This window comes from Melozone crissalis, unplaced genomic scaffold, assembly GCF_028551555.1.
Source record: "Melozone crissalis strain CALT ecotype California unplaced genomic scaffold, PUWL_Pcris_2 ptg000068l_1, whole genome shotgun sequence".
Classification (NCBI taxonomy): domain Eukaryota; kingdom Metazoa; phylum Chordata; class Aves; order Passeriformes; family Passerellidae; genus Melozone; species Melozone crissalis.
The window spans coordinates 3498034-3511101 of record NW_026535846.1 but is presented as its reverse complement, the minus strand read 5'-3'; the positions used below and the strand labels follow the sequence as shown (position 1 = coordinate 3511101).

At 57.4% G+C, this 13068-nt stretch overlaps 1 protein-coding gene across 1 annotated transcript; it reads left to right on the top strand.

Moving 5' to 3' along the window:
* Window positions 1–2495: 2495 nt before the first annotated feature.
* FAAH2 (fatty acid amide hydrolase 2) lies at window positions 2496–9135 on the top strand. Its single transcript, XM_054289817.1, has 11 exons — window positions 2496–2693; window positions 2857–2939; window positions 3218–3351; window positions 3625–3834; window positions 4237–4356; window positions 4848–4983; window positions 5776–5893; window positions 6231–6350; window positions 7241–7352; window positions 7976–8170; window positions 8780–9135. Exons 1-11 carry the CDS (start codon window positions 2496–2498, stop codon window positions 8953–8955), a joined length of 1602 nt encoding a protein of 533 aa, XP_054145792.1. The 3' UTR covers window positions 8956–9135.
* Window positions 9136–13068: the final 3933 nt, after the last annotated feature.

Here is a 13068-nt window from a genome sequence, read left to right as displayed (position 1 = left end):
GGCTTGGAGGAACTGCCATCACATTCAGGGTTTTTTTTTTTCTGGGATCAGCTAGGAATTAAGCATCTGAGTTGCTGTGTTTAAACCTGAACCTTTAAACATCCTTTCCCACTCCCCCCGTGAGCTGCACAAACCCCAGGTTTCTTTGGAAGCATTATTTTAAGGATAAGATTTGAAGGACTTCTTTCACAAAGAATTGTGGTATCAGGTTCTTTTTCTTCTTTTAATTTCCAAAAAGGTATTTTTTGTGCATGAGGGACTAGATTGAGAGGAGCTCTGGAGAACACTGTGAAGGCAGCCAGACTGTGGTATTGCCAATCAGTGCACACCTCTTCTTCCCACCAGCCTCCCACTCAGCTGCCAAAGCCTGTTCCATGGCTTCCCAGGCAATTAGTGCTTGCAACACATCCACACAGCCAGCAGAACCACTCCAGCTTTCCACGTGTCCTTGATAACCTCTTGTGTTTTTTAACGCCTTTGGTTGTAATGAAGTGACTGAGGATAATGACAAGCATAAACTCCCAGAGTGGAAGACCTGGAAACATGTTTTTCTTCTAAGCAACTGGTGTTCCTTGGTGGGACAGTTCTGAATGGGTGGGCTTCACTCTGTTGAGCCTCCATGCTCTTGGCAATCAGACTGGAATTAACTGGCTTCTAAGTGTGCATCTAGACTGGTGTTTGCTTGGTTGGCTGGTTATGGTAACTGAAAAACAATCCAAATCACTTCAACCTTAGCTTTCCAGACCTTACTGCTTTATTTCTAGAGCACCTTTGTATCCTATTTTTTCCATTTTTCATGGAAACCGAGCTCCACTGGGCTATGATGAACTCTGGCAGCCATTCTTTTTGCTCAGCTCCCAGGAAACTCCTCACCTTGACCTAATGGAGGAGCAGCCTGAGCTGCTATCTGGGACAGCACTGGTGAGCAACGGGAAGAGCAGGGACAAGAGGAGCTCACAGAGAGCAGTGCAGCAGCTGATCCAGTGTGAATTCCAAAGCTCTGTTCTTGAAAAAAGACAAAGACTAAGGAAGACGCTTTACAGCAAAGAAAATGCCAGAGCTTAGGGAAGGTTTCTGCAGAGCAGCAACACAGGCAGAGACCCGGGACAGAAATATTTTGGTTTGTACCCCTATTTGCCAACATTTGGGCAGGATTTGAAGGGGGGAAAACAGCAAATCCACTAAGAGTTTGAGGGGAAAAAACCTGACAAAAGTTGCTGAGATTACATTTAGGAGGGTAGTTCAGAGGAGTTTGACTATTTTAGCTCTGGAAGACAGAGGACACCTGACTTACTCCTGAGCTCTGAGGGAGCCCTTATCAGCTCCTCTCTCCTCTCCTCTCCTCTCCTCTCCTCTCCTCTCCTCTCCTCTCCTCTCCTCTCCTCTCCTCGCATCAGGCAGGGAGCAAAGAAAGTATCCTTGATAAGATTGTGAAAAAAGAACTCCTATCAAGATGACTTTGGTGTCAGCTTAGGTTTTAGGGGACAGAGGTCGGCCGATGGCCTTCTAGGGTGTCTGTGTTGCAGATTGTTCTATAAATGCTGATATGTTGACTATTTGGTCATAAAAGATTTTCACAAGAAATGCATCCCTTTGTAGCCTTGCTTTGTGCTGATAATTCAATTGCCAACTGTGTGGCAATTGGAAAGAGATGCAGTAAGGCCTGCTCACATGCTGCTTAAACCCTTGCTTTAAAAGACAGTATTTTTTTCCCCCAGCATTACTTTTGCCTGGAGTGTTGAGGATCATACAGTGCTCTTCCTGTTTTCATAATCAAGCATCTGAACACCTCAGAGCGTGTTTAAAAATAAGTGTGATAAGAGCTGTATTTTATAAGGGAAAAGCTCAAGAAAGAGGCTTCGTGTTTGTACCGCAAAAGAACATTATAATTTGACGTCAACCTTAAGCTGATAGTTCTTAATGTCCCGTAGCCACGTTAGACACCCAGTAGAGCGTTTGCTGCACAGTCTGACCCAGAGGACAGGCTTCTGGGTGGGGACGGGCAGCCTCTGCCGGAAAGGGAAGCGTCTCCTTCCCCGTCCGGCACGGGACATTCCCGCGGGCAGCTCCGAGGCATTGCGGCTGCTGGGCTCAGCCCGGCGCCTGGGGCTGCCGCCGCAAGCGGCCAGGTGAGGCTGCCAGGGCAGCCCTGCCCGGGGCGCGTGTCGCTAAGCCGCACGCGCCGCCCGTCGGGAGCGCCGCTGGCACCTGGCGCCAGCGCAGCTCAGCTGCAGAGCGCGCCCCCGAGCCGTGGCCTCCGTCCCGGAGCGAGGAGCGGGCCGGCCCGGGGCGGGCAGAGCGGGCCTGAGCGCCACGCACGAGGCACAAGGCGGGCGAGGCCGCCCTTCTCCTCGCCCCGCCGGGCCCGGCCGCGTTCCCGGGGAGGCCCGGGCCGCCGCGGCCCCTGGCCAGCGGGCGGTCGCCACGGCAACGCCGGCGGTGCGTCGCCCTGACGTCACTTCCGCGCGGGGCGGGGCGGCGCGCGCAGGGCCGTCATGGCGCTGTCGCGCGCGGAGCGCTGTCTCGCGTTGCTGCTGTGGCTTCTGTCGCGCGCCTGCCTCGCGCTGCTCGCGCTGCTGCCGCCGCCGCGCGCCGGCCCCGCGCGCGCCGCTCCGCGCGCCGTCCCGCCGCCGCGGCGCGCGCTCCTGCTGCTGCCCGCGCGGCGCCTCGCGGAGCTGCTCCGCGCGCGGCAGGTACCACCCGCGGCCCGGGGAGGGGGAGCGCGGGCAGCGGGGGTGCCGCTCTCCGCGCGCGGCACGTACCACCCGCGGCCCGGGGAGGGGGAGCGCGGGCGGCCGGTCTCGGTCCGCGCAGCGCCCGCGACTGACGGCGGGACCCGCTGTGCCCCGTGCCCAGGTGGCGTGCGTGGAGGTGGTGGAGGCGTACGTGGAGAGGATCAAGGAGGTGAATCCCCTCATCAATGCCGTGGTTAAGGACAGGTGAGCTGGAGGCAGAGGCACCCTCGAGGAGGCAGCGGCTCTCCGCCTGCCTCCCTTCGGGCCCCAGCCCGACCGCTGCGCTCCGCCGGGGGCACGGGGATCCCCGCGCCGCCACCGCAGCAGCGCCGGGCCGGGATGCGGCTCCCGGCTCCGGCAAAGACCAGGCAGTCCCACTTCCCCCACAAGCTCCTTGTGCCGCACTTGGGGTCCACCCGCCCTGCGGGGACCCCGCTCCTCTCTGATCCAGCGCCAGAACATCGCCGGGTGCTTTGTTGCAGGTTCGAGGAGGCCCTGCAGGAAGCCCGGCAGGTCGATAAGCTGCTTGCGGAGGGTCCTGGCGATGACTGCCTGGAGGAGAAGTTCCCCTTGTTGGGAGTTCCCATCACCGTTAAGGAGGCCTTTTCTCTTTATGGTGGGTTTATCTTTATGCCCCCAGTTCTTGATGTGCTCCCCAGAGTGGTGGGTGGCTGTGGCAGGTGCTTGGAGGGAAGTAGTCTCCCTTTCCCTGGTTTGCACCAAGCCCTGCCTGGGCTTCTGCGTTTGTGTTCATTTGTAGCACACAGGTGCTACAGAGCTTGAGGTGCTTCAGAGGAGCAGCCCTCACTGGTAACCTGCTTCCTGCAGCTCTGGGTCATCTCAGGGCACTGGCCCTGATGCCTCCCTCCTATTGACCTTGGCACCACAGGGATGCCCAACACCTCTGGCTTGGTCAACCGCCGCAATGTGATCGCCACCTCGGATGCCACTGTGGTGTCACGGCTGAAGCAGGCAGGTGCCATCCCGCTGGGTGTCACCAACTGCAGCGAGCTCTGCATGTGGTACGAGTCCAGCAACAGGGTCTACGGGCGGACCAACAACCCCTACGACCTGCAGAGGATTGTGGGCGGCAGCTCAGGTGAACCCCAGCACCTCGGCACGATCCTGCATGAGTGGCAGGTTCAAATGCAGTGAGGGAGAGTTCCAGTCTCTGCACACAGCTATTAACGTGTCCCTGGGCTCTTGCGGAGCTTACAGGCCTCTTTCCTGGGCACTGCTGCAGGCTGTTGGGAGGTCTAGCTGCTTTGCCTCTTCTGGGTGTTTCATTTGGCATTGCTTCAGCCTGTCCTGTTGTACTTTGGCAGGCAAATCCCTTTGGCCCACGTACCCCAGCTATCCCCTACCCATCACTAAAGCCAAGGTGTTGTCCCCCCACCCCTCTTGCTTTTTAGGCCCCCACCCTCCCTGTGAGGTGTTCCTGCTTTCCTGGATGATTTGCACCATAAATCTGTGGGGTTTTGCCGTGTTTTCTCGTGTGCAGGTGGGGAGGGCAGTGTCCTGGCAGCTGCCGGCTCAGTCGTAGGTGTGGGCTCTGACATCGGTGGCAGCATCCGAATGCCCGCCTTCTTCAATGGAGTCTTTGGCCATAAACCCACAACAGGTAAGGTGGGTGCTGGGGTCTCCTCCTCTTCCCCACCAGCAGAAACACCATGAGGTGGAATGGGGGCTGTGGGACGAACCCCTTCAGGACACCTCTGTGTTGGTTGCTGGTGGGATTGCTGTAAGGAGTCAGGTAACTTCTTGTATGGGACAAGCCTGTTGAGGAAGTACAGCTGGGGTTGGCAGTTTGGAAGCCAACCCCAATGGCTGAATGCCAGGCCCATGGGAGACAGGTTGGGGTTAACCCAAGTATTGCATCCTCAGCATGGGATGTTTTCACAAGGTTGGGATCTGCTGGGATATTTCTCTGTCCTTCAGTGTCCTGACTTGGGTGCTTTTCCTCCCATCCCCACCCCGTGAACCTTGCCATCAGCACTTGTGGGGTGTACAGTCCCTGGGGAACCGTGTCTCCGTGCACCCAAAGACCCCCCAGCAGGGCTGTCCCCGTCTGGAGGCAATACTCAGGGCAGTGTCTGACTTCTCTGCTCCCAGGGGTGGTGCCCAACGACGGCCAGTTCCCCAACGCTCAGGGGGTACGCACCAGCTACCTGTGCACGGGGCCCATGTGCCGCTACGCAGAGGACCTGGAGCCTGTGCTGAGAGTCATGGCCGGCCCTGGGGTCAGCAAGTGAGTTGTTCCCACTGCTCCAAGCTGCTGAGCTGGAGTCAGCAGCTCTGTGGTCCTCACAGTGTATGAGGCCTTTGTAGGAGACAGGTCTGCGCCCCGCCCAGTTGCTTGTTTCTGATTTCTTTCCTCTGCTGCTGGCTTCAGCAGGACCTTGGCTTCTGGGACTGCCCTTCCCAGCACCCACGTGCTCCCAGGAACCGGCAGCCTGGGCAGACTGATTGGTCCCCCTTCACCAGTGAGCTGCTTCCTAGCTCTGTCCCATACACCCTTCCCAGGGCTGGCCTTGCTCCTGGATATTGCAGCACCTTTTTTCCTGTTGTTGAATGAGGAGTTTTCCATCCCCACATCATGGCCAGTTCAGTTCCTTCAGTTCTTGGTCCGTGCAGTCAAGTGCAGCCATGCTGCGTGCCAGTGAGGAGCAGAGCGGAGATGGGGCACATGGAGCACCCCTCCTTTTTGCCACAGCCTGCACACTTTTGCTCTCTCCATCACCACTTTGCCTTTTCCCAGGCTCTTGTGCAGTCCCAGCCTTGGCTGCAGCCAGGGCTTGTAGTCACAAGGTGCTTCTGGAGAAATGGGAACTTTCCCAACAGAACCTTGATGGGACTGAGGGGGCAGGTGAGCAGCTGGATGTGTTGTGGGCAGTAGGTGTCTGTGTCTTCAGAGTCTCACCTTGCCACTCTGGGGCACAGAGCAGGGTCTCTTGAGGACACATAACAAGCGTGTGAGAACCTCTAGCAGCGGCAGAGGAGCTGGGGATGGATTTGTGACAAAGCACCATTTCTTTCCCAGGCTGAAACTGAATGAGAAAGTGTCGCTGGAGAAAATCAAATTCCACTGCATGGATCATGATGGCGGGTCCATTTTTGTATCACCTGTGGACAAGGAGATCTTGCAGGCCCAAAAGAAGGTAGGAAGCAGCAGAGGATGGTACTCACTGGGGTGAGCCTGAGTACAGAACCTGGGGAGAGGAGTCAAAGGAGCCCTGGGGAGGGGAAAGAGCTGCTCTGTGTGTGGCTCCTGCAGGAGCTGGCAAAATGAAGGGCTGGGGAGGCAGCCTTGCATCCCAGTCCCGTGCTTTCAGGGGTTAAAAAATAAAAAGAACTTTTTCTTCTTCGGGGCTAAAGAAGACACAAGGAGAAGATCTTGCGAGTAGGTCCCCTTACTCTCTTCTCTGTAGTTTCCATGGGCTGATGGCAGGCGTCAAATCTTTATGGAAACCAACCCGTCCTTGCTCTTCCCTTCAGGTGGTGGAGCACCTTGAAAGTGACCTTGGGGTCCGGGTTCAGCATGTGGCAATCCACAAGATGAAGTATTCTTTCCAGATCTGGTCAGCCATGATGTCATCCAAGGACAGTGAGGGACAGGTGTGTCAGAGTGAGTTGGCAGAGGCACAGCTTTGGAGGCAGCAGGGAAGAAACAGCTGTTCGGGGCCAGCTGTGGAGAGCTGTAGGCTTCCCAAACCTACCCAGGGGCTTTCCCTGCTCCATGTGTCCCCCCAGTTCTCCTTTCACCTCTTTCTAAAGTTGCACAGCACCTTCTCCCTTGCTGTCTTGTGGGTTGAGGCCCTGGCTCTCAGCAGAGGAGCAATGATGGTAATTGGGAGGGGGGAGGTTGTTTTGGCACACTGACCTTTTCCATGCAGGTTGGTAAGTCAACCAAGCAGGGGGCATCCTGCCTTGCTCTTTGCCCCACGCTGTGTCTTCTGACTTGTAAGCTGGGATTAACACCCTTTGGGATGCCAAGACAGGCAGGGGACTAGCAGCTTTCCAGCAGGAGCCTGCTTGTGTAATTTTTCCCTGGCATTGCAGCTGCTGCGCTATATCTGTGCATGCAGGAAAGTACTCCGTAATAAAACAAACTTCTGGGAGTGTCATAACTTACGCATTCCTGGCACAGAGGCAGTGATGAAACAGCCCAACCCCACCACACCAAGGAGGGCTTGTCTGGCTCCTCTGCCTCCTTCTAGGTCCAGTCATCGTATCACAGGAGGAAATGCCTCTGGGACATTATCCCTTGCATTGTGTCGGTTGGGTGCTGCTCTGGGGGGGCTCTTCCATCTCCTTGCTGTCTCTGGGAGGGAAAAATGCTCCTGCTGCTGCCCTGGATCAGTGTCAGCTGTGGAGCACCTGATGGGCATCTCCTGTGTGAAAGCAGGAACACCTCACATTGGGATGATGAGATAACTGAAATTTCACTGTCCATTGCCAGCCTGTGCATGTTGGCTTTGCTGACAGGGGGAGTGGGTGTGTTACAGGAGGCACAAAGATTCACAGACCTGCTGGGGGACCATGGGAAGCCAGTGTGGCCGCTGTGGGAGCTGATGAAGTGGCTCGTGGGGATGTCTTCTCACACTCTCCCGGCTATCGGTAATGCTGGCAGGGGCCCTGGGAAGTGCACAGGCAGTGCTGGGGTGGGCAGGTGGTTAAAAGCAGGTATTGCCCTTCCAATGCCCAGTGAAGGAACTCGGGGTTTGCCCTGAACAGCTTCAGCCTAGTTTTGAAGGCTAGCTCAAGAGTCTGTATCTTTGATAGATGGGAGTGGGTACCTTGGAGGAAGAAGTGAGGATGATGGAGCTGGGGGCAGGGTTCACTTCTGCTGTGAGCCACACCACAACTGCTGGGGCTCAGAGGGCTCAGTCAGGGTCTGCACTGATCTTGTTTTATAGCAGCAGGTACTAGAGAATCCTAATTAACCCCATTGTGCTGCTGTCTAATGAGTGCTGGGGTCGTTCTGCCAGCTCTGCTCAGCCCCACTGGCTGGAAAAGCTGGAAGGAAGGGGCAGGCTGAATGCTTGTCCCTTGGCAGAGCTGGGGGAATGGTGCCCACAAAGCTGTGCTAGGGGCAATCTGCTGTGGCTGCTGGCAGGAAGGGGTACTTGGGGGGCCATCCCAGAAGCAGGGGGTGTTGCATGTGGCTATGCATTGTTTCTGCCCCACACAGACCACAGTCCTCTCATATGCTCTTGTCCCCATTTCTACCCTTTCTGCAGCCCTGGGACTGACAGAGAAGCTGGTGAACCTCAACCTCAGTGGGAAGGCCAAGCTGGTGAGCATGGGGAAGAGCTTACAGGAGGAGATGGAGGCACTGCTGGGGCCAGATGGGGTGCTCCTCTACCCCTCACACCCCACCATCGCCCCCAAGCACCACTCCCCCATCTGCATGCCCTTCAATTTTGCTTACACAGGTGAGCAGCCCTGACTCCTGTTTGCAGCTAGGGCTACCAAAATGATCTCCTTGTGGCAGCTGGGGTGTTGTATCCAAAGTGTTTGCATTGCTGACAGTGGGCTGTGCAGCAAAGAGAGGTGTCTTGTCTTGGAGTGAGGGTTGTCGTGCTTCATACCGCGTGGCATCTTTTACTTTTTGCCAAAGGTGCCTGTCCACAGCAGGGCAGGTGTGACTTTGTGTGTGATATTGGGGTTTAGCGGGAACCTGAAACCTGCCATCTCTTGGGGTACAGCCTGGGGCCCCTTGTGTGGTTCCCATGTGGTGTCAGTGCTGCCTTGCTTTGTGGAGTGATGGAGAGCTGGTGCTGGCACAGGAATGTCCCAAATTTGGCACGCCACAGTGTATGCCATCCCTCACGGCTGCTGTTTATACGCATGATGTGGGCGCTGGGAATCTCTGGCCAGTGCTGTCCCTTGTCACCGTGTCTCAGCACTGCTGCCTGAAGCACCAGCTCCCAGGATCTTGGTGCTGTGCATGGCAGAGCTGGCTGCCCAGGGTGGGAGAGCCAGGCAGTGTTGTACCCCAGTCTTTGTGCTCGCTCTGATCTATCCGCCCTTCTCTCTTGCAGCCATCTTCAACGTCCTGGGCCTGCCGGTGACGCAGTGCCCGCTGGGGCTGGGCCGCGAGGGGCTGCCGCTGGGCATCCAGCTGGTGGCGGCCTCCTACAACGACCACTTGACGCTGGCGGTGGCCCGGTACCTGGAGAAAGCCTTTGGAGGATGGGTTTTGCCAGGGGAAGGTTAACCTTGGGCGACAGGGACAGAGGCAGTGACAAGTGCTGATGCTTGATCCCATCATGGCACTGCCTGCTCCCTCTGCATCCCCCTGCACCCTGCTGGGAGTGGCTGGTGGTGTCTCCAGCGCAGGAACAGCTGGACCACTGCCACCGAGTCCTCATCCCTGTGGCACCCTCTGTCAGGGAGAGACCTGTGTTTCCCGAGCCCCTCAGGAGCCCCGGTGCCACAGTCTGAGGATGCCCTGCCTGCAGTGGGCACCCACCCACCTTTTCCAGACCATGGAGTTGGCCAGCTCTGTAACCTTTCTGCCTTCAAAGCGCTGAGTGAGAGCTGGGCAGAGGACGTGCTTCCAGATTGCGGAGGGCAGCTGTGCAGCACCCCTCGGGGCTGCCTGGGCGTGGGGGTCCTCCTTGGCCTGGCCCTGCCCGCAGGGCTGGACTGTGCCTGCTGCACCCAGGCTTGCTAGCCCCCCCAGTCCTCCCAGTCTCCTGCAGGCTTGCCCTCACCCTTTGACCAAAAAGGGAGGGGGGCTGGAGGAGCCATAGGCCTGCCTCACCAACAGCGCTTTGTGCGGTGGTGGATGCTGGGCTCTGCAGTGTGCAGCTGTCAGGCACAGCTGGGAGCATTTCAGCACGGGTATTCAGCCAGGTATTAAAGAGCTTGTCCAGTCTACTGTGGCTATGTGTCCTTTTCCTCATGGCTGTCTGCCTTCCAGCTCCTGCCAGGCCCCAGCCCCATTTCTGCCAGCGATGTGTCAGGGCTACCCAGCACTGCTCGCCATTGAAGTGTTGCAGGGACAACAGTGGAGATGCTGGCATTGCCCCCCGGGGTGGCACTTGGCCACTCCAGGGCTCTTGTTTTGGAGTGCCCAGGCCGACAGTGACTGCTGGGCCCTGGGCACAGTTGAATGGTGCTTATGAGCCCCACAGTGCTGCCCAATGGCTCTGTTAGTCCTGCAAGGGTTGTGCAGCTCTTGGGAAGCACAAGTTCAGCTGTTTTGTCCCAGTGGGCTGCCAGAGGCCTGGAGCTCTTGAGGTGGTGCAGAGCCACGTGCAGGTCCCTCATGGTCACCAGGGCAAAATGAGGGGGCCCAGCCCTGTGTGCCCAGCCCACAGCATTGCTCTTGGCAAGGATAAAACCTGCTACTGGTTTTGCTGGGATGTCCTGACCTGTGTCTGCCCTGCCATGTGCTACCCCTGGCCTGAGCCCTCGCTCCTTTCTGGCCCCACACCACTGATGGTCCGTGCCGGGGCAGTGCATGTGCTGGGATGGCGTGCTGGGACAGGCTGTACCTCAGCTCTGGTGTGCAGAGGGCACTGCTGAGCACCCGTGCCCAGCTGGGACGTTGCTAATGAGGAAGCAAGGAAGGAAAAAAAAAACAAACCCTGGCTCGGCAAAGGAGGTACAAACCACCCAAGTCAAATCACGCCTCCCAGCGTGGTGGCACAGACAACACGGACTGTCCCCCATCTGGAGGAAGCCTGGCAGCTGAGCAGACCGTGGTAACGCTTCCAGTGAACACTCGGAGCCACACGTGAGGTTGCTGAGCTGAGGGTGTTGTGTTTAACAGTGGTTGGTGAGGTAGGTTTCTGATACTGCAGAGGGGCAGAGAGGAAATGCTGGATCAAGGCTGGGGGGAGTGCTGGTGCTTCAGGGTAGTGTGATGGGGATACAGAAAAGGAGAGGATGTGCGGAGCAGAGGGGGTTAATCCCCACAATCTCAGTTAATGCCACAATGGAGGGAGAGTTGCTGGGATTTTTCCTCTGGCCATGGCAGAAGGGGAACGGATGTGCTGGGGTTCAGAGGGGGGCTAGCAGGGACTGGCCTGCAGTCACCCTTGCTGCTTCAGGGAAGCAGTGCCTCCCTTGTGCTGCCTTCTGCAGTGAGAGCAGCCCTGTCCCTGCCTGCACAGGCAGCCAGTCCTCGGGTGTCCATCAGTTCCCCAGCTCTGTGCCTCTGTAAGCCCCAGGAACAACCCTGGAGGCTCTTTCTCCGTTTGGGCAGAAATACTGCCTCCTTCAATGGGCTCTGTTGCAAGGCCAGGAGGGTTCTTGTTGGTCTCAGCGAGGGGGGACTAGGCCAACTGTCTGTGCTTCAGCTCTGGTGTTTCAGAGGTCTTGCCTCAGCCCTCACCCACAGTTTGCAGCTGCATGTCCCTGCTTGTTGACTGCTCCTCCTTGTTTCAAGCTCTCGATCCCGCAAGGGACAAAGAAAACATGGGGCAGTGTTTTGTATCCACGTGCTGAGGTGCTTGCGCTTGTAATGGTGAAAATTGGTGTGAAATGGGAAGAGTGAGAAGCAGTGACAGTGGTGAGCCAGCCCCGCTGGTGTCCCATCTGGTCAGGGGTGCTCCCACCCCTCTGCCTCTGGAGGTGGCCCTGGGCTCCCCACCTTCATGGGGGAATGTGTCCCCACAACCACAAGGTTGGTGTTGGTAGCCTCAAAGCCCTTGCCCATCTGCTCCAGGAGAGGAAGATTACGTCCGTGACCAGCAAGAGCAGGGCAAGATTCCTGGTGGCTGAATGGTAGGGCAAGACCAAGGTAAGAAGGGACTGGCCAGGTACAGGTGCCCAGCTGGACCAGCCTGTGCTGTGGTTCACAGTCTGAGTCTCTGCTTACAGCGCTCATTGTGCCCCATTTTGCCGTGTGGGTGATGTCTCGCAGGGCGCCCTCCCCGTACGGGGAGTCTCTGGGATGGCTGGGGGTGTCCTGGCAGTGGTGTCACAGGTTGTGCCAGTGTGAGTCATGCCCAGAGCTGGCTGAGTCACCTCCCCAGTGGTGTGAGCCTCAGGTGAGGAGCTTTCTCAGACCCACATCCTGGTGACAAAGGCAGTGTGACTTCTCACCACGGGTGCCAGAGTTGGGTGCAACAGAAGGTTGCTGCAGCACGTGCATAGTGCCATAGCAGTGTGGCAGCTGCCCACTGTCCCTGTGGGTCCACTTACCACCACAGCCCTGAGGGTACCTGCCCTGTGGCACCCCCAGAACGCAGCAGAAGGTCCCCTGCCCTCCATAGTGGACACCTCTGTGCCACAATAGGCATGTGGGCTCCATGGGGCAGTGTCGCTGGCTGAAGCTTCTGTTTTTATTCCCAGGTTCCAGCAGCACATTATGTCTGCGGGTAGCAGAACAGCTCCAGCACACCCATCCCTTTCCATGGCCCCCAGCACGGCTGTGGTAGGATGAGCCCTGCCCTGCTCCTGCTGCTGTCCCTGGCCAGCTGCTCCCTGCTCCAGGGTAAGCCAGTGCTGAAGCTGTCACCACAGTCTGGGGGGGGCTGGCTGCAGGGACACCTCTCAAACCTACTGAAGGTACCTGTGAAGAGGAGAGGCCCAAGTGGTCATCAAGCAGTGATGAGAAAGAAAACCCCTGGGTCAGCAGCAGCTGTGTCAGGGTGTTGTCTCTCCTGTTTTGTCAGCTGTGTCTCTGCTTTGGCAGAAGTGTGGAGAGGGTGTTCTCAGTGTGTGACCAATTGGGGGGGATACAGGTGCTGAGCACCTGCTTTGAAATCAGAGTTTGCCCGTGCTGGGATGAAGCTGAGGAATCTGTGCCACAAGGGGACCCTGCAGGACACTGCCTCATACCCCTCTGCTCCCTCCCCAGGGACGCTACTGAGGCCACGGCGCGTCAGGCTGGAGGCACAGAACTTCCACGTCTTGCTGCGCTGGGAGCCAGACCCCAGCTCACCCAGCTCTGCCACCTATGAGGTGGAGTGGAGGAACAGGTGGGTGGGGAGGAGGGGGTGAAGGGGTCTGGTCCTCTTACACCCTGGCAGAGGCTGTTGGGGACCCCTGGCAGCCAGAAGACTGTTACCTGGCAGTAAAGGCCACAGGGTAACAGAGCAGTGGAATTGGCAGAGATTGGCTGGTCCTACCCCTGCACATGCAAGGTCAACTCAGGAGTGTGTCCTGGTGGCTTTTGTACAGCTTCAGGACAACACCCCTGGACAGCTTGGTCCCTTTCCTGGTCACTATCCCAGTAACAAACTAAGGGGTTACTTTTGGACTGGGGTTTTGGATTTGGTTTTTTTCCCATTATGCTAAATGGGATTTCCTGTATTTCAACTTGTGTCCACTGCCTCTTGTACTTTTGCTGGGCACCACTGACTCTGTCTTCTTC